General features: G+C 62.8%; 1 protein-coding gene across 1 annotated transcript in view; it reads right to left on the bottom strand.

The window, feature by feature from the left end:
- Positions 1–7,994: 7,994 nt before the first annotated feature.
- The window catches only part of WDR20 (WD repeat domain 20), a 47,676-nt gene continuing 28,044 nt past the window's right edge, over positions 7,995–27,626 (bottom strand). Inside the window, 4 exon segments of the mRNA XM_028507335.2 lie at positions 7,995–9,502; positions 9,504–9,899; positions 17,741–17,833; positions 20,255–20,437. Coding sequence (XP_028363136.1) covers positions 8,621–9,502; positions 9,504–9,899; positions 17,741–17,833; positions 20,255–20,437 — 1,554 coding nt within the window. The 3' untranslated portion in view covers positions 7,995–8,620.

Raw genomic sequence — 27,626 nt, 5'->3', positions numbered from 1 at the left:
TGGGGCGGGGCCAGGACCCAGGGAGCAAGCGGAGGGGAGCGGCGGGCCCCCGGGGCTGGGCCACACTGACCAGGAGCCGCCCCACGTGACTCACGCGCGCCCAGACCAGTGCAGACGCACAGCTGGCGGTGGGCGGCGGTCCGCTCCCCTCAGCAGGGAAGACCCCTCAGCGCCAGCAGGCTCCCCCTGCAGGCCAGGGGCGCCTGCAAGGCTCCCAGTGACAGTGTGAGAGGACGAGGTCACCGCGAGCTGCGGGGTGTGCTGTCAGAGCTGCAGGGGGCACCCCCTGCTCCCCCGACGAGGAGAAAGCAACGGAGGACGGCGACCCGGCCTGGGCACAGGCCCAGAGGCCACCCTCGCTCTGCGCCCCTTCGCAGCGCCACGGACAGCGTGGCCTCGCCCCACCCCGGGAGGGCACTCCCTGCCCCAGTCAGGGGGCGGCGCCCAGACCAGCGGCCCAGCAGCAGGCAGTGCGGTCCACACGGGAGGAGGAGAATTCCAGCAGCACGTGTAACACCTGAGAAACGGAGAAGTGAGCTGTCAGGGTTCAGCTGGCTCACTGCGCCATCAAGCAAAGACGATCGACGGCGGAGCCTGCAGGCTTCTCGGGTGAGGCCCTCGGGGCGCTGTGAGCACCCTCCACCTGGGCCAGCCCCACCCAGCGCGGGGGCCCAGTGGCCCGGGAGGCTCCTGTGCGTCCAGCCCAGACCCCTCCCACCGCGGACTTCCTCCAGCCCTGAGGGCTCCTGGGCCCTGGAGGCCTCGGCCCCTTTCCTTGCCGCCCCAAGGGCGGGTGGGTGCGCAGGCACACGGGTCGTGGACACTGGCTTCCCGGGTCCTGAGGTCAGTGGGGACAACTGTGTCTACCAGTTGACCGCCTGCCCCCCGTGAAAGCCACCCCGTGCTCAGGGGCTCAGGGTGCCCCCTTTGTGCACGGAGTCCGTGCTCTCCCTCTCTGGCGAGGGGGACGGCAGCGGGGAGCCCCCGGTCCCCGTGCCGCTTCCCTTCAGCCCAGGTTCGAAAGAGACCCCGCAGGCCATCCAAGTGCACCAGGCTCCACCCTCACTCGAGCTCGGCCACCACCCACCCGGGAGCAGGGCCAGCCCCTCGAGGTCAGCCCCGGAGAACGGCCCTGCAGGACTGGGCCCTGCAGCGGAACGCCCCTGGACCAACGCCCTGGGGCGCAGGCCTGGAGGCTGGACGCGGCTGAGAAGGCCCAAAGGACCCCAAGATGCTCGGTCAAGGTGCCCCCCCCACCCCCCTGCCAGAGCAGAGCGAGTCCACAAAACAGGGAAACAAGGCCCGGCCCGACCAAGCTCCCCGCCCTGGGGCCGCGGGCACCAGCCCACCAGCCCGGTGGCTGCGGGCACCACGTGCAAGCGTGGGTCGGGGGCGTCCCGGGCGGCCTGAGGCAACAAGTGGCCTCAGTGAGGCCTCTCTGGCGGTCTGCAGAGGGGGAGGAGAGGGCGAGCGGGGCTGGCAGTCCTGGGTCAGCTGAGCCCCAGCACCCGGGCCAGGACCCCAGCAGGCCCCGGGACGAGTGGGGCGCCAGACCCGCCACCTGTCCACCCTTCCAGAGGGAGTGGCTTCGGTGCGGTGGGCAGCGCGGGCGCCGGGGAAGCCCCGCCATTCGACGGGCGGAGGCGGACAGTCTCCGGTTCCCGTGAGCCCCTGCTGCAGGGGTCGTCGGGTGACGGAAACACGGCCCCTGTCAAAGGACCCAGACTCCTACGAGGACGCCCGCCGGACACAACCTGGGGCCCACTTGCAGCGTGGAGGGCCTGCTGCCCACCAGCCTCCCTGATTACTACTGTTCACGGGGACGGGGGGCACCAGGGCCGGCCGAGGGGGAGACCCCACGAGAAGGCCCGGCCCTGCCCTGCCCTGCCCAGCTGCCCCCTGCAGTGGCCCCGCTGCGGGTCCGCCTGCCAGACCCCGCAGAGCGGGCACGTTGAGAGATGTGCAGGTGTCCACCAGGCCGGAGACGCCTCGGCCGAGACCCCAAGTCACATCCCGGCAGCCCCCGGGAGGAAGCCCGTTCCGGGAACAGCGATGCATCGGGGGCCTGATGTCCAGTGAGCCGCCCTGTCCGCCGGGCACCACCTCAGTCCTGCAGACGTCTCACTGGGAGTCCAGTGGCAGTGAGACGTCAGGTGACGGGACGCCAGCTCCCACCTAGCATGGGCTTGCTCATGTACAATAGTAAGCTAATAAAAAATCAAGCCTTGTTTCACAGAAATAAGATACGTTTAATCTCTGTTTATTGACTTGAGACAAAAACATTGACTTGTTCCACTTAGCGACGCACTCTTTGGCTGATGTTTGTGTGTGCCCTGATGGGGAATCGAACCCCCAACCTTGGTGCACCAGCACAGTGCTCTAACCGACGGAGCTACCTGCCCAGGGAGAGGGATGCTGCTCTGTAAGAAAAGCAGCATCTGGGCTGGAAGACAGCACACGACAAAGGAACACGTCTGCTGTGGGTTGCGCGGAGGCCGCAGGCCCTCGGCCGGCGAGAGAGGGTCGCAGGCCACAGCGGCTGCGCCTGAGGCCTCGTCCTGGGGTCCTGGCGGCCCACGCGGCCTCCCTGGCAGGTCCAGGCCTTCTCGGACTCGCCTACAGCCGGGTGAGCCCTCAGCACCTTGAGGGGGCGCCTGTGCGGTAAGGCCGGCAAGTCCAGGCTGCGTGTGAACTCACCTGGTCACACGGGGCTCCGGTCCCAGCCACGCTCCCGCCCCAGGCACGAATGGTGTGCCCACCAGCTTCGGGACGGGCTGTGCCGCCGACAAAGTGCCACGCAGGGAGCTGGCCTCGAGGGCCGAGGGGCTGCATGGACACCTGGATGGGGCTGCCCTGGAGGGCTGGCCCCTGGCTCCAGCACCTCCCACAGAGCAGCCCACCTGGAGACCGGCGCCAGGCTCTGAGCCAGGTGCTCCCCAGCACGGCCTCAGCTCTCCGGAGGACTGAGGAAAACGTCCCTGGTGAAGTGACACCTCTCAGAGACGGCACAGAAACGGTGAGAAGTGCCACCAGGCTGGACCGTTTTCAGCTGCGGACACACTTTACTTCGCCCACTTCTTCGCAAGGACCCCAGTACTCCCACCACGCAGGCTGCTGAGCGCACCCAGGCAGGGCCGCTGCCGTTCCCCTCTGTGGTGCGCGAGGCCGGTCCCCGGGGCAGGCGAGCGGGGTGCAGCGAGGTCCCGCTGAGGCCCTGGGGCCCAGAGGACAGGGGGCCACTCCTGACACCAGGGCCCCTCCCAGCCCCAGACCTGCCGTCCACAGAGGGCCTGGGGCCTCGGTTCCCGCTGCATGCGAGCTGACCACGGCCCTCTGCCGGCCCTGGCCTGCCCGACGACAGGTTGCACTGGCGGTGGCACACGTCCCTGGAGAGGCCACCGGGCCTGGCCCCGATACAGCGGAGCCCCACGGAGAAGCCAACCTCGCTCTCTCCAGACTTCTGGGAGAGGCTCTCGGGTGCGGCTGGCCGGCCGCCTGCAACTCTGAGCCCCCTGCTCGGCAGGCAGGCGAGAGGGAGCCCTCCTGTCCTCCCAAGGCCATCCCCGCTCCAGTCTTTCGGGGCTTCTGCCCACGCTGGCCTCACTGCCGTGGCGCCGGGGCCACGGCTTGTCCGCCCCTTTCAAGAGGCCACTGGTCCAGAGGCACCTGCTTCTTTTGACAGACAGCCACACAAGGAAGAATGGACTTACAATTTTTCAAGGCACAAACTATTTTTAAAAGATCAGGAGGGTGTGCGTGTCTTTTGAACTTGCTGCCAACCCAGCAGCATTTCGGGCTTGCGGTGTGCATGGTGCCAAGGCAAAGCAGGGCCCCCCGCGGCGGCGTGCCGGCGCCGAGTGGAAGGCCAGCCCCCGCACCCGTGCTGGAGGCTCAGAGGGCGGCGCAGGCAGGAGGACGCCACACCGCCGGGAGGGGGCCCGCCTGAGAGAGGAGGCCGGGCGTGCCGAGCTCCGGGCCCAGACAGGCCGTGAAACAGCAGGGATGGGACAGTGGGGCGGGAGCACCCGGACCTGCGGGGGCTCCGTCTCACCTTCGCCTCCCGCAGCCCCCGGGACACGCAGTCCAGGCCTGGGCGTCTTGCCTCGACGCTCTCAGGGGTGGAGGTGCAGGGGGCCGCTCAGATCACTCGCCTGGAGGGGCCCCAGGGTCCTGCTCGGGAAGCTCCTGGTGCGCAGGAGCCCCGGGCAGGACGCCACAGCGGCTCCCGGGCTCTGGGCCAGCGGGAGCCTCCCAGGAGCCGGCCCCGCAGCAGCCAGCCGCGTCCCTCCATCTCCCCGCCGCTGGCTGGGGGCCAAAAGGGCGCCGGAGCCCAACATCCGGGACGCCGAGTGTGCCCAGCAGGGCGGCCTCGCGCCGCAGCTCTCGGCGGGCAGTCCGCCGTCCCCCCTCAGACTGGACCGGGCGCAGGCGAGGGCCACACAAAACACTGCACGCCCCCGGCGCTCAGGACAGACGCCGCAGACCAGGCGCCCCATCACGAGACACGCAGCATCAGTCGTAAGAGGCAGCAACGCCTGTGCCCGTTGGTCCTGCAAACGTTAAGAAGGCCCTGACTTTCACAGCACGGGAAAGCTCCTCCTTTTTGGCTCCGATCACTGAGATCTTATAGAGCTCGGACACCACAGTGGCTGCTGAAAACCACCTGCATTTACAGCTCACCCACGCGTTTCACTTAGTGCCAGTGTACGGGGGCCGCCGCCAAGGGCCCCAGGGCATCGAGGATACGGGGTCTCCAGCCGGGGCGGTGAACACCGAGGCGGGGGACAGGTGTGCGCTCCTTCAGATCATGAAGTGACGTGCTGGCATCACAGCCCCGCTAGTTACTGCAGCACTTGAGAACTCAGTTTACCAACGTTTCATTTTAGGAAGGCTCTTTATAAAATTTATTCAAGTTGTCAAGAAATTGGGTGAAAATATAAAAAAAAACATACATATAAGTTTAACTGTTGATTTTCACTAAAAGCAAATATACAACTTTATACAGTATCACCTAACACAGCAACCTTTAATGAACTTAGGTGTACAGAAATGAAAATGCAAACACGTTTTCTTGTCCACGTTCAACCGCGAGACGGCGATTCGATGGCCACGCGGGCCCTGCGCCCGAGGCAGCGGCCCCAGGGAAGCCGGCACCCGCGGGGCTCCCGTCCTAGAGGCTGAGTTCACACCTGCCACGTGGGCTCCGGGTCTCAAGGGGACAGCGAAGGCCTGGACTCAGTCCCGACTGCTGAGCCCAGTGACGGCAGGCTCCCCGGCAGGCCCCGGGGTCCTCAGGGGCACGCCAAGGCTCCTGGCTGAGGAAGGCAGGCCCCACGGTGGACACGCTGGCACAAGGGGCCGGTCTGGGCAGAAGCCCACTGACTCCCCCGGGCCACCTGCACTGGTGCCCTCGACCCAGCGCTCCGCCATCTTTCCTGCAAAACCGGATGTCGAACTCTGCGTCTAGCCCTTCCTCAGAGAGCACACAGAATGGGGCCCCGGGGCCCCCCCATCTGCTTCCCCAGCCCCTCCTGCCCGGAGGCTTCCCCCTCAGGCTTTGAGCTTCGCCAACAAAGAGAGCACAGGCCCCCTCCCCAGGCAGAGGTGACAAGAACCGTGCACACCGGTGCAGCCCCCCGACCGAAAGGCCTCACCAATGCGCCCCCAGAGGGGGAGGAGCCTGAGGGAACGGCCGCCTGGCTCCCTCCCTGCCGGCCCGGCCTCGGCCGTGAAGCTGCCCAGTGGAGCCCGGCACGAGCCCCTGGGAGGGACGCGTGCACACGCCGCAGCAACCGCGAGCGTCTGCGTGTCTGGTGCCTCCCGGGTCCTGCACGTCCGAGTCGGTGGTCTCCGCTCCGTCCCCCCCACCTGCAGACGTGCACCCTGAGTCTCGGGCCAGCGCCTCACAGGGGAACTCTCCAAAGACGCCAGGAGGGCCAAGCAGCACAAAAGACAAAACGAAGACTCTGAGCCCGTTTCAGCACCTGCAGAACCCAGAGTGACTGGTTACTCGGAGAGCGGCCGCCGGCCCCCCTTACACACGTGCTGCCCCTGTGAGAGGCCAGGCTTTCCCCAGGCCCTGCCCCCAGCCGTCCGGGGTGTCTGAGTCCCGGCCCTGCTCGGCCAGTGGGTTTAGAGCCGCTCACGGGCACCACCCTAGCCCTGCTCCCGTCTGTGCCTCGTGCCGCCAGCCCAGCGTGGGACGGGGAAGCTGGACGGACAGAGGAGCGGCGGCCTCCTCTGGCCCACAGCTCTGCTGCCGGGGGGCTGGTCCAAAGAGACACTTCTGCTCCAGCTGAAGACCGAAAAATTTCAATGATGAAGCTCAAGGTTGGAAGACACCACCAGGAAAGTGCTCCCCAGGTTCCTCTTGTGCCCCACCCACCGGCGGCCAGTGTGCCCGGAGCCCCCGTTCCCCGCCCCAGGGCCACAGTGCCAGCACGCAGGAGCCATGGAGGGCGGGCCCTCCTCGCAGCCCAGCCCTGGCCCTGGCCCTGGGGAACGCCATGCGCGTCCTCCCGACCTCAGGCGAACACTCCCCTGGCAGCCAAAGCAAGGGGGCGGCAGTGTCGGGAGCCAGCCTGGGCCTCTCCAGCACCCGGCACCCCGCAGGGGCCCCCGGCAGACAGAGGGGACACCCCCCCACTAGAAGCTGGAAGAACACGGCTGTGACCAAGCCCCACACTTCAGAGCTGGTTTTTTCAGGAAACAGTAACATCCTCCTCTCGCCTCCCCCCACCCCCCGCACCGCCTGCCTCTCAGGTGGGGCGCCCAGCGGAGTCATGTGCGGGCCACAGCGGACTGCGGAGAGCGGCCAGGGCACCACAGCCTCCCCGCGAGGGCCGCTCCCCTGGGGGCAGCCCCTCTCCCTCCGCCCAGGCCGAGGGCAAAGTCTTGCATCCGGAACCTGAGGGCTCGAGGCCTCGGAAGCAGCTGGGACAGGGCTGCTGCACCATCAGGCTCGTGGTCAAGTACACAGGGCTGGTGGCCGGCCTCTCCCTCGGACAGCCCCACTGAGCCTGCGAGGCCGCGACGCCCACCGGCTGCCGGCTCTGCGGCCTCAGCACAGTCAGCGTGCAGTCCTCCCGGCGGACAGGATGGGACCAGGGAACCGTCGGCATTAAGGAGCCTGGAGGTGTGGCGGGGAGCAGGCCCGAGAGAGGCCGGGCCTCCGGGGCGCGCTGCACTGGGGGCTCGGAGCGGCTGCCCCGCCAGCCAGGGCCGCCCGCGGCTCTCCGACCGTCCAGGCCTCTCTCACCTGGCTGAGCCCCATTCACTACGCAAACCAGCACACGTCATCAGCATCTCTGTGTTTAATTACAAAAGTGTGCAAAACAAAACAAACCTAAATGACCAAAATAAGTTAACAAGTAAGATAACCATCATCTTGACATCCAACACAGAGCTCAGAGAACCACCCACTCGTGCGGAAACCGGGATCCGACACTCCCCCACTGCGGGCAAGAGTCCAACAGACTCCGGATCGAACACCGCGATTTCCCGTGAGCGTGACACTGGACAGGGGTTGTCCACACCCTGCCTCCAACCGCCACAGGCCCAGGGCCCAGGGTGAGGGCAGAGCCCGAGGGCCAGCTCAGCGCTGGTGACCCAAGACGATCCCTGAACGACCCCTGGATGCCTGCACCGACAGCAAGACCGGGGGCCTGCACCTGGGCTCCTGCTCCAGGGGGAACCGGCCGGGACCTCAGGGTCTGTCGGTCCGTACACCACAGAGCTGGGGGAGCCCGGGCTGTCCAGGGCCTACAGCATGTGCCTTTCTGACCAACACCTGTGCTCCAAGAAACAAACCCTCCCCCCCAAAACCTGCCCCAAAACAAAAGCAAACAAAACCTGCTCCTCGCTGGAAAAACACGTAAGCAAAGCGTGTGGGACGGAACGGTCCGGGCTCACGTGGCAGAGGCACTCCGGGCGCCTGCAGGGCCGCGGCTCCCGCGAACCGTGCACAGAATCCCAATCAAGGTGGTACAGACTGCTTCTTTGAAAAAGATGTTTATTAAACAATTTTAATTGTCATAAAATGACTAAAATGGGTTTTAAAAATTAAGGCTCTTCTCTTTCTGTGGATTGCCAGAACAATGTAAAAATAATATCAACCAACCCTGCTGAACGCTTTGTTCCTAAAGTTAGATTTCATAGATCCCTAAACGCTTTATGATTAAGATAAAAAAACTGGACTAGAAAGGGCGGCCGGCGGCCTGCGTGCCGCGCCCGCGCCCGCCGGGTGCGCAGCGCTCTAACCGAGGATGTAAGCGGGGGTGCCCCGGGGAAAGCAGAGACTGAAAGTGCAGCCCCTGACGCCGCTGCTCCCACACTGCCACGACCTCCCCACGACCCAGCAGTCGACGACGGGAACACTGACCTCGGGCTCCAGTGACTCCCAGGAGGGCGGCTGACTCGGCTGGCAATTAGTCTGATTATATTTTTTTAAACGTCCTAAGGTGAATTATCAAATGATTCAGAATTACATGGCATGCAGTATCCAAAATTATGGCTCTGATGCATTTAGATTTACATTAAGAAGAAGTGTCATTCATCCATTGTACACCCACCCCGCCCGCAGGAAAAAGTCGCTACCCACCGAGTCCCGTCCGGGGCAGCGTCAAGGGTTCAAGCTCACCCCCTTCCCCGGCCGCCCCCACGTGCAAACAAAGCCCTCCTGGCAGGCGGTGACCACGCAGTCTTCGAGGAAGATCAGCACGGTCAGGCGTTCGTGTGCTATCTTTTTGCAGATGAGCGGCTCCAGCAAGGGCACGTCTTCCATCCGAGGACACAGGGCCGTCCCCAGGGTCTTGGCCGGGTCCGTCCGGGCTTTGGGGGCCAGGTTCAGCCTGTCGCTGCTCTTGCTGGAGATGTGTCCCATGCTGTGGTTCCGCTTGTGGTCTTTGTCGTGGTGCCGGTCCTTCCGGTCGTGCAGGGAGAGTGTGGCAAACTTGCTGACCCCCGAGGCGATGGCCCCGTCGGCGACGCTGCTCTTGCTGCCGGCGCTGGAGACGGTGGAATGTGGGAGGCTGTTGGACCGTGGCAGAGGGGGGGGCGCGGAGCTGCCGGGCGTCGTGACGCTGTTCCCAGTGCTGCCGGCCGGGGGGCCCGTGGCGTTCATGACGTTGGTGTGTGTCCGCGCCCTGGAGAGGGGCTGGTGAGGGAACAGGATGTCCTCCGTGAGGTCCCACAGGCAGAGCTGCGTGTCCTGGCCCACGGAGCCGAACCGGTACGTGACGCTGACGGGGCGGCTCTCCGTGGAGTTCCGTTTGGACAGCCGGGACTGCGTGCTGTTGGCCCGGTCCCTGCCGAAGTGGAGCAGGTCCTGGAAGTCCTCGTCGCTGCCGCTGAACTCCATGGGGTCGCCTTCCTCTACGCTCGTGGTGTAGGGGTCAAAGGCCACCACGCTGACCCAGGACTTGTGCCCGTGGCCCCGCGCTATGACGCGGCTGTCCACGAAGGACCAGACCGTGACCAGGTCGTCCTCGCCCCCCGTCACGAGGGTACTTGCCGTCGGGGCTCCAGCACACGCACAGCAAGCCTCCAAAGTAGCTTTTCATCGTGCCGTGCAGCTCCACAGAGTCAAAGTTGAACACACGCAGAAACCCGTCCTGGCTCACGCACGCCAAGAACTTGCCATCTGGGGAGAAAGCAAACTCGTTGAGGGCCCCCTCGCCCACCGTCCACTTGAGGAGAGGGTTCCTCGTGGATTTGCTCTTGCAAGTGTGCACGGCGAAGCTCTCGCCCTGCTTCAGGAGCTGGTAGTGGGGGGCTGTGGTGCCACAAGTGTGCTCCACGTTATACAGGTACATGTTCCCACTGGCATGGGCTACTAGGAAAAGGCTTTCCGAGCCGGGAACCCATTTGACACAGGTAACTCGTGACTTGTCTATTAGTCTCTGTGAAGACAAAGGAGAACACGTTATCACAATGGGAAGCTTGGCGGTCCACCTCCCAGCACCAAGCCGGGCTGCCGCTGGGTGACCCGCGAGTCACCGGGCGCGACACTCGCCTGCGGCCAGTCTGACCGGCGCAGAGCGCTCTGGACACGAGGGTGATGATGGTCCAGGACTGACCCTGGGTGGGAGGCCCCGGGACTCGCGGACAGGGAGGGCCCCAAGCCCTGCCGCCCCTCCCCCCAGCAGGGCCCAGGGCTCTCAGGCCCCAAGCCCGAGCAGCCACGCCCCCCGCCCCATGCTTTCTTTTCACTGCCAGTCACGTGCAGACGGCGCCGCCCCGCCCCCTGCGTGGGCGGCGCCTAGCACGTCAGCACGGCCTGGGGGCGGGGCGCTCTCCTCCTGTCCCACCGCCCCTTCCACGGGCGGCCCTCCACGTCTCCTCCGGAGCCAGCGGCGCGGAGAGAGAGACGGGGACTCGCTCAGGAGCACAGCCCAGCGCCACCTCTCTGCTCGCCCCACGTCCCCGGCGGGCACCCTGACCACCTACACCTCTCACGGGCACGGACTAGGGAAGTCTTCCCTCGGAACCAAGAAAACCAAGGGCCACAAGAAGCACCCAAAGGCGCTGGCACCTTCCCTGCTGGCCGCCCTTGCCGAGGCCCCGGCGTGGCGGCCTCCACCGGCTGGCCCTCCGCGGCTGCCTGGCCCCCAGGTCACACCAGCAGGGCCCATCCTGAAGCCCCTGAGTTCTCCTCAGACACCCCCACTGCCAGACACCCCACTGCCGGCGCTTCACCGACGTGGATGGAGCTCCAGAACCCGCTGCGCAGGGGCGCCTTTCCCTCGTCAGCGCGGCGCCGTGCGTCTGCCGTGCGCGCCGTGCTCCCACTGACGTCAGCGCGGCGCCGTGCGTCTGCCGTGCGCGCCATGCTCCCACTGACGCCAGCGCGGCGCCCTGCGTCTGCCGTGCGCGCCGTGCTCCCACTGACGCCAGCGCGGCGCCCTGCGTCTGTCGTGCGCGCCGTGCTCCCACTGACGTCAGCGCGGCGCCCTGCGTCTGCTGTGCGCGCTGTGCTTTCACGGAAAACGAAACATCTGAGCCGTTTCCAAGATGCGAGTGACCCCACGAGCTGTTGCGAAAAATCAGACCCCAGAAGGTGAGAGGCGCACAAACCCCCAGCTGGGGAGGGGTGGGGGACCTGACCGTGTGTGGCAGGCAGGCCTGGGGGCTCGGGGACCGGGGGCGGGGCAAACGCTCGTCAACAGCAGGGGTCGCTGCCTGCCACTCCGCAGTGGCACCGCCACAGGACTGCAGGGCGGGCCCCTCCCTTTAACCAGACCGGGCGAGAAGCCTTGGGAGACAGTCCACACGTCAATCCCCTGCCTGCCCGCTGACTGACCTCTGCAAAGGTGACTGGCCTGCCCACCCAGGTCTGAGGGTCGCCACGCTCACCCTCCGGGGGCCTGGTCAGGCGGCTGCAGAAGCAGGCCCAGGCCCCCTTCCGGCACCGTGGCTCCCAGTCCTACACCCTCCACCCCGCCACAACCAAGTCACACCTGTTCTCCCGAGACCACTGCACTGTTGCACGTGTGCCACACGTTCAGGACAGACACAGAAACTTTTCGCACCACCGTTAGGAGAAAACTTTATTTCTGGCTTAAAGAAACACAACATAGCCCTGGCTGGCACAGCTCAGTGGATTGAGTGTGGGCTGCGAACCAAAGCATCTCAGGTTCGATTCCCAGTCAGAGCACATGCCTGGGTTGCAGGCCATGGCCCCCAGCAACTGCACACTGATGTTTCTCTCTCTCTTTCTCCCTCCCTTCCCTCTCTAAAAATTAAGATTTGTTTTTAAAAAAGCACACAAACAACTCCTTAGAACTCGAAGCTGTAACACTGCCAGGTGAGAACAGTGGTGCCGGGTGACCCCGAGGTGTGAAGAACCACCACGCCCCACGATAAGGCCCGAACTCTGGGGGACAGACCACACAAAGTGGGGGCTCTGAGACCGCTCCAGGTAGACGCGAGGCTGCACCCCACGGACAGAAGCCCGGCCCGCACACTCAGCAGTGGACTGGCACACAGTATACACACCCTGGAACCAAACATCCACAGGAACCGCAGTTTCTCTGGTTCCACACCACTGGCTTCCCCTGCCTGGTCATGTGCTCCAGCACAGGGACAAGCTTGGGTCATCTGGGGGCGCCGACGTCTCACCCACGCTCGGGGCGCATGCAGCCATGTCAGGACAGCAGCGTGACGTCCAGCCTGAGGCCCTCCTCTGCGTGCCAAGCCGTGCACGAGGTCTGCACGTGCTCCTCAGTCTTTGCAAAAACCCTGTGAGGCCCTCGTCCCTTTGTTTCGGACAGGCTGCCCCCGAAGCTGAAACGCAGTGTGCAGGAGGGAGCCTCACGCTCGCCGCCCCAGGCACCCCAGGGCCGTCCTGCGCCCACCACCGCATCTCACACCAGAGCGCACACTGCGCTCCCGGCCAGGAGGGCGTCTGCACGGCCACAGAGACGGCCCCGCTCCTCTCCCCGCAGAGAGCACACCACTCGATGCGAACCACTCTAACGTGAGAGCCTCGGCTGGCGGACAAGGCGGAGCCACCACAGCAGTTTCCGCGGGTGTGGACACACCTGCAGGGCACGTCCCGGTGGGGGGCTGGGTGGAAAGGCCCCTGCCTGCACAAACCGTGCAGGGGTTAAAGACCACCCTCCGTGGGGCACGCAGTTCTGTCCCTACCGGCAGCGGCAACAGGGGTGCTGGCTTCCCTGGGGGAAGGCAGGCATCACTGCCTCACTGCCCACCGGGCACAGGCTCGGAGAGGTCGCCTGAAGTCCCGCCACGCACAGCAGGCCTCCCAGGCCCAAGGAGCCGACTGAGGACAGATGGAAGACGGCTGAGCGGAACACCCGTGGATGCTGCCCGTGTGCGCCGGGGCACCCGGCCTGCAGGGGTCGCTGGCTGCGTCCGAGCTGGGTGGTACAGAGCCGTCTGGTCCTCGTTCCCGGCCGAGACAGCACAGCAGGGACTGGCGCGGCATGTGAGCCGTGTTCGGTGTTCAGGGGACCTAGAGGGGACCTAACGTCTGCAGGAGGTGTGTGTGGGCTGCAGGCCAGTTCCACAGCACTTGATGTGAGGGGCCCGAGTGTCCAAGGAACTTGGTGACCGAGGGGGTCCAGGGACCAACGCCCCACGGGTGCTAAGGGACGGCTGTATTCGTGTACTCGTTTGAGGAGTCACTCCTGTGCTCTGTACCTATGCAAGCCCTAGGCCAGGCACCGCAGCAGCAGCGGCTGAACACACATCCCTTCTTGCGTGACATTTACCTTCCAGAGGGACGAGTGGACAGTGGAGTCTACAAATCTCAGGGAGAACAAGCCCGGGGTGGGGGTGGGGCGACGCGGCGAAGGCGGGAGGTGCTGCCGTGGGTTCCAGCTCACACGGGAGGCCCGGAGAGGCCTATCCGGGGCAGGGAGGAGGGCCGTGTGCAGGCGGCATGGGGGCGGGCCGAGGGCTGAGAGGACGCGGACGAGGCATCCTGCGCAGGGCACAGCACCGACAAGGACCCCGAGGTGGGGGCAGGCCAGTACTGGACACCCGCGGAGACGTAAGGGACCAGCGTGGGAGCACCCTGGGCCAGAGGACCGTGCACCTATACCGACTGCAGCACCTGAACGAGGGCGGGGTTTAGGTCTGGAATCGTGAGCTCAGACGTGGGGCCCGGCAGTCCCAGACGAAGGGGCTTGGGCGGGAGCCTGTGCTGCCCCACCCCTTGGCCCCAGCACCCGCAGCGACGCTGGCCTGAAGCGACCTGTGCGCAGTGGGACACTCGGCACCCTGCAGACTAGAACCTGACGGGAGTGGGAGTGCTCACGTTCACGCCCATTCAGCTGCATCATGAAATCGTATTTTGGAAGTACCGGATAAAATAAAACCTCACTTTCGCCTCCTTTCACTGATGGACTGTGGCCAGGGGGAGGTTAGAGCTGCCCAGGTGGCTGACGCCTGCTCTACGGTGGTCCGCAGCATGCAGCAGGGCGCCAGGCCTCCTGAGGAGTGACCCCCAGACGGGGGTCCCTGCAGTCTGGCGGCGTGGAAGGGGGTGGGAGTGGAGCCAGAGCAGAGCCAGGACAACGGTCCGTGGCTGTTGGCTTGAACTGTGGCTGGGTGGCAGGCTGCGTGGAAAGGAGGTAGTAGAGGAAGGGGCAATGGAAGCCCACGGTTCCAAGCCTGTGTGATGATGGGCAGGCAGTGACAGAAAGGACGGGGGGTGGCTGAGCGGGGGAGAAAGCCAGGCACCCTCCCCCCGCAGGCCGCTGATGGAAACGAGCAGAAGACAGGGCACAGTGAGAGCCGAGGCTCCGGCATCCTGAGCGCTCCAGCGAAGAAGGTGGAACAAGACAAGGAGAGTGAAACTTCAAATCCCCACTTACAAGGAGCAGGGGCAAAAGCAGAGGAAAGGGCCCAGGTGTCCATGACGAGAGGAGCAGGGTGGGGAAGCCAGGAGCCCTGCTCTGGGCGTCAAGATGTCCCTCGGTCAGGGGATGGCTGAGAGGCCTGGAGAGGAAGTGCCCCAGGCAGGCAGGCGAGTCTGGACTTAGGAGGAGGCCAGGGAGGGGTCCGAAGGGGGGAGAAGTGGAGGGGAGGACGGCCAAGGGAAGGAGCCCAGCAAGGAGCAGGAACACGGGGCAGGGAGAGGCTGGGGGGGGGGCAGCAGGGGGGTGGAGCCGCTGAGAAGGTCTCTGTGAGGTCACGGGCACAGCCACTGGGCTTTCCTGTCAAGAGGGTCAAGTCCCGAAATGCCACAAGGCCTGTTGCTATAATCACTTTCATAAAAACCAAAAATAAGATCTGGACCTTTCTGTAACAAGGCCGCCTGTTTGGGGGGACCCCCAGCCCATGCCTCCCCCCAGCCTTCACCCACGGCCCCATGCGCCCTGCTCTGAGAGGAACTGCCGCAGAAACTGCCCCCCTTCGGACAGCAACCCTGCGAGGACCTCGCATGAGCCCACACCGGCACTGACAGCATGGACAGACAAGATTCTCAGCCGCCCCGAACCCATCAAAGGAAGCAAGAATGAAAACCCTCGACCACACTGAGGCATCACCACTGAGCGAAGCTTTCTGAAACACTAGATTTCCTTCCCTTTCACTGTGACAACACGATGAGCAGGAAAAAGTTATTTTTGGAGGAGTGTGCCTTTTAAAATGCAGATATTAGTCTATAACAAGAAAACTGAAGCCAACAACTCAAAACCAGAGCCGCCGGCAGAGCCGGCACCGAGGGCACACCGCAGGGCGGCGGGAGCCGTGAGGAGGGGCCGCTTCGAAGCCAGGGGCGAGGGAAGCAAATGTCACTTTCATCAACGCCAAAACTTTAAGGACTGCATCACTATGGGCTCACTTCCTTCCTTCGATTAAAAAAAGCAACAGCGAACCACCACCAGGACGCCCAGAGCCGCTCTTCCGTGACGGAACTGGACAGAAGGCTGCAAGGCCAAGGCTGGGCTGTGCCCCCCCACACCCCTTCTCCCACCCCCGCCCCCGCCCCAGGGCGCGGCGCAGGAGGAGCCTGCGGCTGGTGAGGTGGGAGAATTCACAGCCCTGGGCCGGCACCAGGGGCCGGAGCCGGGCCTCCTCCGTGCCCCCGAGTGGGGCTCGATCTGGAGAGGCCTCTCAGTGTGCCGTCCCAGATCCGGACCCGTGACAAGGACAGGGAAAGTCAAGGACAGGGAAAGTCAAGGACAGAGCATCTCATTACAGGTCTGTCACGAAAGAGGCCAAGGTGACAAATTCTTTTCAGACTTTACACCCAGCCCAACGATCCAAACACATGGGAAGTCCCCTGAGGTTCCTATTCTGCGGCTGCAACTCTGGAGTAGCTAGAGTCTGTATAAAAATGAACAAGGCCAAGTTTACCATCACACAGGGACTGTCCCTGTGACCCCTCCTCCCCGACATGTCATAACCACTAGCCGTGAGAGGTGACCCCCCCCCCCAACCGGAGTGCTGCACTCAGGCTGGAGGCCGACAGCCGCCCTCCTGTCCAGGGAGCTCCCCCCACAGGGTGGCTCCGTGGTCCGGCCGTCTGCCGGAGGGGCTCAGACCCCCACCCGCAGAGGGGGGCCCAGGGGTTCTGAGGCCAGCTCTTGCTCAGGGAGGCCGAAAGGCCTGGGCACCTCCCCCGGGGGCCAGCAGGGCCCAGCGGCCCAGGTCTCCAGGGGAGCGGCCCCCCGGGAGCAGCCAGCACGCCCCTGCCGAGTGGAGTGCACAGCTCGGGCCAGACTGGGAGGTGAAGGCCGAGGCGTCGCTAGTGGAAGGTGTGAACCTCGGCCTCACACAGAAGCACAGCTAGGAGGGAGCACTGCGAGTTTCTCGGGGCTCTCTCTCCCTGGCACTTCTCTGGGCCCCAGTGTTCTTATACACAGGTGTTCCGACTTCTTTCATTTTTCAGCTCATGGGGGGGGGGATTAAGACATACATGATTCATTCCCACAGAGGACTTTCCATCTACCTTCAACCCCAGGTGGCTTCCTGGAGCCTAGGACCCCACGCCAGGCGCCCGCCCGGACACGTGCCGTGTTCCCAGGCACCAGGCGCCTCCAGAGAGGAGGCGGTGCTCGGAACGGTCACGACTGGGGCCTGTGTGCACGCCGCACGTGCGCCACGGCAGCAGGGAAGCGCTCTGGTGGGACAGACAGAAGGACCGACAGACCGACACCTCAGCCGTGACGAGCAGCCCCATCCTCGGCCTCACGCCCGAGGTTCTGCCCGGCTGCCCCGACCTTCTTACCTGGTCGTCCTGGAAAACTGTCTCTATTCCTCCTTCAAAAATGCCACTCCCTCACCCCCAGGAAGCCGAGTATCCCCCTGGCTGGAACCTGACCCGGCCTCACCAGGGCCCGCACCAGGAGGACGGCCAGTGACAGGCCCCTCGGCCAGCAGCCAGAGGCCGAGCGCCTGGTGCTGAGCCCGCCCACACCCAGAGGTCAGCTCACTGCTCTAGGAGCGCCTCTGGGGACAGGGTGACGCACTGGCCAGGGTCTCGGAGACAAGCAGGCCGGCCCAGGCCCTGTGGCTGCCCTTACCACACTTTCCCACTGACCCTCCTTCCGGCCTCGGGGGCGGGACTGCTGGTTACACACTGACCACTCCCACACGCGCGCCTCTCCCGGCCTCGAGAGGTTAGCACGCTCAGAGGGGGCTGTGGTCTCGTCCTCCAACCCCACACCCGCACCCTCCTGCTCCTGGCCAGTGCGGTCAAGATATCGCCAGGAGCCCACAGTTTGCTCCCCTCTCCCTCCCCAGCTCAGCTCCAAGAAGCAGCCAGGGCGATTTTCAAAAGTGCCACCCAACTGCCTCATGCTCCTGCCCCCTTCCAGGGACCCGCCCACTTGGGCGAAGACACAGCCCTGAGCCTGACGCCGAGTGGCACGGCCCCCAGCTGACACCACTCTCCCCAGGCACGCTGTCCTCTCTCAGCTCTCTCGGACCCACGTTCTTCCCCAGCCCCGGGCCTGCACCTACGCCCCTTCCTGCAGGGGGCGCTCCACCCCGGTTCCTTACCTGGTTGGCCGCCTCCTCCCGGAGGCTCAGTGTGAGGCACACCGCCCCCCCCCCCGCCCCGCCCAGAAGCTCCCCTCCCTGGTTGAGGAGGCCTCCGCGTTTCTCTCGCAGGCCCCCTGTCTCCTCTCACACTGGATGTGGCCATCTGCCGTGTGTCAGCGTGAGTGTGAGTGTGAGCGCGAGTGTGTGTGCTGCAGGGCAGGCGGTCGAGGTCTGTCGGATGAACGAGAAAGTGGCCACGCCTCTAGTCCGAGCCCTCAGCTCTCACCTGGACAGTTACTAGAGCCTCCTCACTGGTCGTGCTACCTTCCTTCTCTCTGTCTTCGTTCCACTCCACCTTCCACAAGGGCTGACAAGAGCTCTAAAAAACACATTTGGTCCTGTCACTCCCCTGAGGAAAAGCCCAAGGCTCCCCCGCGGCCTCCGGGGTCAGACCCAAACCTGTCAGCACGTCCCAGGAGAGAGGGCCTGCACAAGCCGGCTGCGGGCCACCCGTCCAGGTCTGACCCCTGCCACCCCAAGGCCTGCGTGCTGCGCCCTGGCCACACGGCGCCGTGCCGCTCTGCCACACGCCACGGGCTTTCCTCCGGCCCTGAAGGCCTCTCTCACCCTGCTCCAACTCCTCGGCGTCTTTCAAGACCCAGGTGTCAAATGTCACCTTCTGGAAGCCGCCTCGGGCTTCTGCCACCGAGCTTCGCTGGGGATTTTGTTTTACAAGCGCTGACATACCCTGAAGAGCAGAGTCACCGCAGGTGCCCTGGCACCCTGTCCGCACACGGTGCTGACACCGGGCCCGGCACTGCCTGTCCACCCCCGGCCTGAGCGAGCGCCTGGGGGGCGGGGCCCGCGTCCATGACCAGCAAGAGCCTGTGCAGTTGATTCCTGCCGTCAGGTCTGTCACCTAGGTGCACTTGACCGGGCAATCCACTTACCTTCTCTTTGACCAGCTGCCCACGCCCCCAAACGGAGGGCGTGTGCAGAGCGCTCAGACCCCGACCCTCACGCTGCGCCGAGCACGAGGACTGCGCCAACCCCCCCCCCCCCCCAGCTCCCTGAGAGACGCGCCTCTGACAGCCTCGCTCCCAACGCATCCCGGCCTCGAGCTGCGAGGGCCGCGCTGGCACCGCACTCTGCACTGCCCTGGCTTCTGAGCGGAGGGAGCGCGTGCACTGACCGTGCTCAAGTCGCCGAGAGCTGGAGGGGCTGCTCCGCCCGCCACGCCCCGGTGTCCAGAGGGAGGGGCGGGTCTGGCTGAGGCGCCGCGTGCTCCGGGGCCCCCAAGCCCCCGGGGCCCCGGCTCCTCCCCTCCCCCAGTGGTGACACACGACGCCTTGTTCTCCGAGTGGCATTCCGTGCCAGCCTCAGCTCGAGCAGCCGCTCGCCCTCGTTTCCAGGGTTCCGGCGCCCCCACCGCACCACAGACAGAACCCCACGGCGAGTCCCAGTTCGCCGCTGCCCCCAGCAGTGCAGAGAGGACTGGTGGTGTGGCTCCAGCCTCCCACGCCAAAAAAAATACCGAGGGACATCATCGAGCAACTTAGAAATCACTTCCTCAGGTGACACTAATAAAATCTGTAGGAAGACAGCAATTTTCTGCTTGAGGTTTTTAAACAGAAAGCAGAATTAAATTCTTCTCCTCTACGGTCTGTCAATCCCGATGGCGAGTTTTGTTTCCAGTCGCCCAGACGGAGAGGAGGCGGCGGCACGTCCAGCGCTGTCACCAAGCCCCAGGCACGGGCACGCAGCAGCACGGTGGACGGCACTGCACGCGTGTGGACGGCAAGGACCGCACCGGCTGCAGGAGAGTTGGAGCTTCAACCGCAACTTGTCAAGTGGAGTATTCTTCCCCAGACAAACGTATTTCTTAAAACCCAGAATCTGTAATGTGCTTCTGCCCCGAGTCAATAGCATTAAGACCATGCCACAGTGCGAAACCCCTTGCACTTCCTGAGGAGAGGGGTCCCGGGACCTCTGGCTCAGCCAGCCTGCGTGACCTCCCCCGCGGGCTAGGAGAGCCATGCTGAGACACAGGAGAGAGGGCACCGAACACGTCACAGTAATGTGTGGGGCCGAGAGGCCACTGCAACCGCGGTCACACACACAACCTGCCTGGCAGCGTCCACCTGCCACGTGTCCCAGTCCTGGCGCGTCCTGAACAGACAGCTCAGGCACCTCGGCCCCTTCCAGAAGGAAACCAGGAGACCAGAAGCCCCCGAACATACTACAGCGCTGGCAGAAGCTAAGCTGCGTGACCCGACGTTAAGTGCTAGGACCTCTAACTGCGTCCAAGGTGGCGTGGCAGGAAACCCTCTCAAGAGCCAAACAGTCACTCCTCAGCCCTCAGAGGCCTGTCAAACGCCCACACAAAGCTGTAAGTGCCATCTATGCCGCCGAAGGGAATGTCTTCAAGTTCTTGGGTCTGCATGAAAAGGTCTGGCGATGTGAACGAAGTCTGGAATTTTGTGTTTTTTATTTAAATTACAAGTATCAAGTTACAGTCTCGCCCCTATCTCCACTGTAACGGTTGTCGAGCACCTGCCAGAGACACCCGAGCACCTGACCGTGCCCCACAGGACGCGCACACACCAGCCCCCAGGGGAGAGCGAGGCGAGGCCCGCGAGCCCGCCCGTCCGCCCGCCCGCTGAGAGCGGGCAGTGCCGGCGGGACGGCCGGTGCGAGGGAGGCGGGCGTCGCTCGGCGTGCGAGGAAAGGCCCACGCCCCTTGGTCAGGACATGTGACTTTTAAAGGGGTTCTTAACGGCTAGGACGGGGTGCTACTTACTTCCTCATTAAATAGTTTGCTAGTTTCTTTTTTGATGGGGTCTATGAGCTGGACTTGGCCTGCGGAAAAGCCCACTAGGAGAGAGACACTCTCTGCTGTGGCTGTGAGGTGGTTGAAGTCATGACAAGTGGGCTGCGTTCCTTTGTATATCCTCTTATCTATCGGTTTACTCAAGTCCGCAGCCTGGAGGAGAGAGAGAGAAACACACACAGTGAACAGCACGTTGAGGTGAGAGCGCCAAGTCACACTATTTTACACTCCACTCCACGGCCCCTTGTACAAACAAGGGTGTTTACAACACCGTTTCGGGTTTTGGCATTTCACCAAAGCACCTTCACATACCTTGGCCAATCCGACGATGTTGGACTACCCACACAATGTTTGTAACTCTTACTCGCACACCTTATTTCAAATATGTTCAACCAGACAGACTCCTGGACCTCAGGAGGGAAAATCCCTCAGATGCTAAATTCAGTGTTTGCAAAATGCAATCGAAGCGTTTTCTGAGAGAGTACCTCTGACCACATAAAAGCCCTACAGCACCTAAATGCTCCTTGGTGAGTTACCTGTAGCCCGGTAGCTCTCAAAGTGTGGTCCCCAGACCAGCAGTGGCTGCAGCAGCATCACCTGGAAACTCAGAAATGCAAATTCTCAAGCCCCGCCCTAGACCGGAAAACTCAGAAACCTTGGGGTGGGCCCAGACACTGCCCTGAAAGCCTCCTGGGTGATCCCACGCTGCCCGGCTGCGCGGTGAGACCCGCTGCGTGAGCAGCCCCGCCCCTCCCCGCACCACTCTCAGGTGACTGTGCATGCAGCCCACACCCACTCGCGTGCAGCAGCGCATCACCTCTCGCCCTCACAATGATCCTTCCGAGCGGACAACACTGCCCCGTTTACAGATGAGAAAACAACTTCAGGGAGTTAAATAACTCGGCCAGAATCATCGTATCCACCCAGCACGAGGCAGGGCTGGACTGGAAACCAAAGCCTGCTGACCACAGAGGGGACGGGGAAAGCGCGCAGCCACACACGCCCCGAAGGTGAGAGAGCATGACTTCGACGCGGGCTAAAACGTGGCTTTTCAAGGCGCCGCCCCCCCCCTTCACAGCAGGTTCTTTTCTTCACGGGGACGTCCCGTGCCAGCCGTGCGCTGGGCCGTCACTGGGGAAACAGAGACCCCCACTCACCCTTGTCCGGAGACCACCGGGGAGACAACCGACGCTGCCGACCGCGCCTTTCGGTGCCCGCGGCCTGCGCGCCGCCTGGGGCGCGCTTCCCTCGTGGCCGCGGCCCCGGGCAGGTTCCGAGGGTTTCTTCCTCCCAAAGGAGGCCTGGGCACTGTACTGAGGGTCGTGTGTTTGACTTTTCAGATAACCAATATAAATACCGACAAGAAAAGACCTCAAAATTACAGGCATCTCTGAGCAAACGCATAGCCTGAGCCTCTGGAAGAAGGGCCCTGAGCGGTTCGAGGTGGAGCTCAGGGCCCAAGGGTACCCCCCACCCCCCGGCCTCCCCTCGCGTCCACAGAGATGAGAATCTGCCCCGCCAACCTCCTGGGGTCGTCTGGAGGGTGGACTAAGGGGCAAGCGTGAGGAAGAGCCTGGACAGGTGTGCTGGAAAGCTAGAGACAGAACAAAAGGACTTCCTGACTCGGGGGGAGGGGGGGCACCAGTGGGGAGGGAGTAAGTGCTGGGCGCAGGGGCGGGGGCGGGCGCAGGCAGGTGGTGGAAGCCCCGGAACCAGAAAGGAGCCCCCTCCCCCGCACGGAGGGGCAGCCAACCACCTCAGAACAAGGAAGGCATCGGCAAAAGTTAAAGTCGCTCCAAATACAGAACACGGGACACCCGCAGCTAGAAACAAAACTCAAAGTTGAAATATGAGCCAATCTAATCATATCGTGGTTTCTGTGTCAGCATGTGTCACTCTGGAGACTCTTAAAGTTTGCTTACGGCACTTCCCCCTGAAAGAACGTGTCTCATGTTATACACTGAAATACAAAAACAACCTAAAGCCAAAGATTAACAGAGAAAACCTACGGACAGAAGTGAAACGAGCAAGAGTGCGCACTAGCCCTCAGGAGCAGGCGCGAGGACCCGTGTGTCCAAGCGTTCCCCGAGTTCAGACCTGGGGCCCCCTCCTCAGCCTCAGTTCTTGGTGCGCAGGGGTGGGCGAAAGCCGGTTTCCAGCTGTGAGTGCTGAGGAGGGGGCCCCAGGGTTTACTCTCGAAGTATTTATTCATTGCCGCCGTATTTTCCCTACGCGCAGCTGTAACCCCCTCCTGCCCTCCCCGTCTTCAGTCTCCACCCTGCCCCTGCCCCTGCCGGGGAGGCTCACGCAAGAGACGTCATCTGTGATGAGATCACCTGCAAACACGCACCCCGAGTGCTTTCAATGCCAAAGGAAAGGCTATTTTTACTCTTAAGTCATGTAAATATTCTGAAAACATCCTGTTTACCAATCTGCTTACCAAACTTTCTTCCTAAATAACTGCTCTCCAAGCGAACCGGTCCGTGAACAGTTTAACAGTCTGCAGTCAAGACTAAAATCAATCACTGTGAATAAGCTATATGGCAGTCTGATGGAGTCCTTTATTACCTATTGACTTAATTAAAAAAAAAAACAGTCTGCATTCTGTGTGTCTTTTCAGTTTCTTTTTCTAGTAATTCTTTTTTTATTTTACCAGATTTCTGATCAGTCCAGACAGGCTGGAAATGTAGAAAACTGGCCCAGGACTCGGGTGGGAGGCTCAGGGAGGCACACAGGCTGGCCTGGGAGCAGGAACACCCCGACTGACCGACAGACCGCACCTCTGCCTGCCGTGAGGTCTCAGCCCACAACCCCAGCGGGCGGAGCTACCAGGACAGCAGAGGTCTGGCCCAGTGGCGCGCTGCCTACACCACGCAAGGGTCACTGCCAGGCCTGAGTGACAGCCAGGTGCAAGCCCACAGGAAGCTGGACTTCTGAGGAACCCATGGACCCCGACACTGACACCTGGGCTTTCGGGAGCCAGCTCACACATCTGGGACTCGTCTTGTCCTTTTTCCTCTGCAGCCAGTCACTAGCCTCTCTTTTTCCACGATGTGCCTCTTCCTCCTCATTTTGGGGGGGCTGGGGGTGTGCCCACATGCGCTCTAAACTCACACACCTTTTTAGCAGCGGTGGTAACTCCCTGAGCCAGCCACCCTCTTCCCAGAGGGGGCAGCAGCCCCCCCCCCCCCCCATCGGCTTCCCAGGAAGAGGCAGTCCAGGAGGAGAAGAGCCCAGACCCTGGCACAGGGCAGGCCCTGCTCCAAGCCTTGCCTCCCCTCTCGGTGGCCAGGTGACCCTGTGCAGGGTGGTCAACCAACCTCTCCCACCCCAGCTTCCCTGCAGGCAGCGGGGAAACCCACAGACAGTGGGCAGAAAGCACAGAGTATGCAGAAGCACCCAAACGGCAGCTGCCACTGTTCACTCATCCCCGTCACAACTTCAAGTCAAGTGGCTTCCTGATTTCCATCGCGTTCGAGCAGGACGCCACACCTGGCAATCCCACCACCCCCCCCCACAGCAACACCGACTTCGTCCACAGGACACCTGTGCACCCACAACTTCGCCCGTCATCTCACTGAGCCTCGCGGCGCCTCCACGCCGTGGGAACACTGCCTGCATGCGACGGCTGAGAGACCTGCGGAGGAGCTCAGGGCTCCCCCGCTCTGCAGGTCTTGCCCCGCCCTCCACCTGCCCCCACACCACACGGCGGGGGTTTGGTGCGGGCAGGCAGCCCTCTTCTCTGGCTCCATCAGCCCACCCCTGGGTTGGGAGAGTCTTCTTCGCCCCGTTTCCAGGCTGCTCACCCGCCGGCCCAAGCCCTGCCGCTCCCAGGCGGGCGTCTCCCCACCGACCGACCGCTCCCTGTGCCAGCTGCTCTAGCTCAGCTCTCAAGGACTTAATCTGTCCCACGAAATTCAGTGTTTACCACGTGAGTGACTCCAGTATTATGTGTGCTATCATCAACTATAATAAAAACTGCAATTATGATAAAAGATTACAGTAAAAAACTCCTTTAAGGAGAACTTTTTAAAAGAGTTACCATTGTACTGTTCCACAAAATTGGCTTTTGTTTTTCGGCTTTTAGGTGGATTCTGCATAGAAGGGTTTTAGACACTTCGGGATTTTTAAAAACATTTCTGCATCCTAACTGTTGTCCACCATCTGAATTAAGTATGAATTATCCTGAAACACGTGTATTGAAATTTCCACCAACTGTAAGGATCGGACCCGCTGGCTCGTCCAGCCCCAGCAGAGCGCCCGCCCGTGTGCCACGCACACTCAGCACCGGCTGCATGAATGGGACTGCGACCGTTTCGGATTTCTTCAACGGTAACGTTAAATTTTATCATCATGCTCATCAGTTTCTGCATAAGGAGTCGGTAGTTACGAATAATCTGTCAGTGTCTTACTCTCAACCTCACGGGAAAATCTCAAGTGGTGGTTTGAGATTCCTGCTACAGAAACAGAGCTGGCTGCCCAAACCCTCAGTCAGTGCGCACAAACTTTAATACGTCATGTTTCTCTTTTCCTTGGACTTTCAATCCTTAAAATCCTTGGAATTCTTTCCCGGACAAACGCTGCTGCAACACGGAGTCGGCCTGGCCAGCCGAGCCCGGCACCACGAGCACCTGCAGAAGAGACCCTCCTGCCCCAGCTCCGGCCTAGGCTGCTGGCCGCGGCCGCAGCGCTGAGCCAACAGGGAGGCGGAGAGGGCCTGGCAGCCCAGAGGGTCCAGCCCCCCGACGGGAAGGGGCTGCCACCGGCTCGGCGGCCCGTGCTGAGTCCTCTTCCCGGGAGCCGGGAGCCTGCCCCCTGACGCTCCAGAGGACCCAGAAGCCTTTGCTGAGACATGGAAAGTATCTCAGAACGACTTCCTTTGAAAAGTGCACATCAGATTATGACACCTGGGTGCAAAGTAGGTAATAAAGGTGGGCTTACTTTCCCAAAATTCCTCCTTCTCCTTCCTCACTCGAGAAGCCCCTCGGAGAGCCGGTCCCACAGCGCCGGCCAGAGTCCTCTGCCGGCCTGTCTAGCAGCCGCCGGACCCCAGCCCGGCCAGAAGCTCGCCAGCCCACACCAGCAGACCCTGCCATTTCCTCCCAGGTGCCCCTCACCCCCCGCCCCTGCCCAGGCTTAAAAGTCTGCTGCCTCAGCGGGCCCCTGTGCGGCACTCCCACCAAGCAGCAGCTTCCAAGCCCTCCCCGGCTGGCCCTCCTCGCCCCACGCAGGCCTCCTCCCACCCATTTCTACCCACACCCCCTCGTCCCACACGGTCGGCCGCTCGGGCAGCCCACCTTCATGAAGCCTCGGGTCGCTGTCCCTCTCAAACCCTCCTGCGCTCCGCGGCGTGACACAGCCTGGGCCGAGCCCCTCCGCACACTCCCCGGGGGCCACCTGTGCTCTCCCCTCCGGCCTGTGCCCACGCACTTCCCGCTCAGAGCGCCCCCGCCGCTGCCCTGCGGCTCTGCACTCGGCATCAGTGTCGCCCTGCTGACCGCGCCTCCGGAGGCCTGCTTTGCTCGGCCAAGTGCTGACCGCTCAGGGCCACGCACAGCGGCTGGGCCGTAGCGGTTGTGTTCCACGTACTGTGAAAGCCCTGCTCCGGTGAAAACCCACGGAGAGAAGCAGGAGGCTGCCGAGGCACTGACGGCCTGAGGGGGTGCATCGGGAACAGTGGACCAGGCTGGTGCCACCTGGTGCCACCGAAAGCCCGGAGGGACGGGGCCCTGCGCCCTCCCCCCAGACCACCAGGGCCGCAGCCCCGAGTGAACAAGGAGTGGGGGCTCACCTCCTCAGAGAGGGGGGCCCAGGGCGGTCCTCCCTCCTACTCGGGACCCAGCCAGCCAGGCCCTGGGGCCGCTTCCAGTCTTTCTCAGGGACACTTTTCACCCAGTCGGGCGGCAGCTTCCGGGGCCTGAGAGGGGGAGCCCGCAGCCCGGGCTGGGCACGCACACCCAGCTGGTCACCCCAGGGGACCCGGGGCAACGCCAGCGCCTTCCAAGTCACAGGCTGCATGAAACGAGGCTCTAACGGCTCAGAGCTAAGGTGGGTTCACTTTGTGACAAAGTTCAAGTACTACTTGACCACAATTTTCCTCAACACAGTGAAAAATAACCTGGGCCTCACGACAAAAACACCAACAGGGATTTTCAACCGTCTCACTGCCCACTTCACACGCAGGTCAGCCACGTAACAGGTGACGACCGGCTGTGTGACACCTCTCCAGTTCTCGTGTCGACTCCCCCGTCCTGGACACAGAAACAACACACGTCTACTCTGAGACACACAACCGGCCCGCCCCCCCCCCCCCCGTTTCTTCAGTTCGATAGTTACCCACCCCAAACCTGCACAACTGATACAAACAACACGCAAGGAGTCTGACCCTCATTTTTAAAACAAGTATCAGGGGTGGCCCTGGCTGCCGTGGCTCCGTCACCAATTTGTGAACCAAAGGGTCGCCCATTCGATTCCCAGCCAGGGCACAGGCCTGGGTTGCGGGCCAGGTCCCCAGTGGAGGGCCTGCAAGAGGCAACCACACACTGATGTTTCTCTCCCTCTTTCTCCCTCACCTTCCCTCTCTGCAAGTAAATAAATAAAATCTTTAAAAAAAATAAATAAGAAAGGCATCATGGGTGTTAAGAAGCCTCCTGGGTTTGGGATCACTAATCCCAGTAAAAAAACCAAGTCAATCAATATACAGTTTCGGGGTTTGAAAGGACAGAAACCTATCTTAGACCTGGCATGTAGGTGGTCTCATTAATATCTATGGTACAAATGAAACAATTCTGCAAACGGAGGGAAAGAAAAGTGGTAGGACCCAGAACAGACAGACACCCAGACAGACACAAAAGCAAACATACAATCCGTTTGGTGACCACAACCCTAACTGACAAGGACTGCTTCACCAGTGGGTGCCCACTGGTGAAAGGGAACGGCACCCTCCGCAGACAGAGGTCAGTCACTCCAGGTCCACAAAGCCCCTCCAGGCTGTCCCAAACGCAGCCACACGCACCCTACGAAGGGACCGAGGGGCTGTGAGGATCGCCCGCCCGTGAGGAAGGCTGCGAGGAGCCCCGGCTACAACCCCCACTGCCCGCACGCTGCACTACGGCGTGTGAGCCCGGCCGCGGCCTGCTGGAGCGGGAGCCAGGCATCCCGGCCCCGCCCCGGCTGGCCCAGGCTCCAGCCACCGTCACCAGGCAGTCCCCTCGCAGAGACATCTTACCAAAATGGAGTAAAACAAGTCCCAAGCACGCTGCCTGGCACTTGAGAAAAGTCAGTTCCCCTCTTTTAAACTTGTACATCTCCTTCTGAAGTCGTGAGGATCTGCTGCTCATAC

The sequence above is a fragment of the Phyllostomus discolor genome, chromosome 1, assembly GCF_004126475.2.
Source record: "Phyllostomus discolor isolate MPI-MPIP mPhyDis1 chromosome 1, mPhyDis1.pri.v3, whole genome shotgun sequence".
Taxonomy (NCBI): Eukaryota; Metazoa; Chordata; class Mammalia; order Chiroptera; family Phyllostomidae; genus Phyllostomus; species Phyllostomus discolor.
The sequence above is the reverse complement of the archived record's forward strand: the minus strand, read 5'-3'. Positions and strand labels throughout refer to the sequence as shown.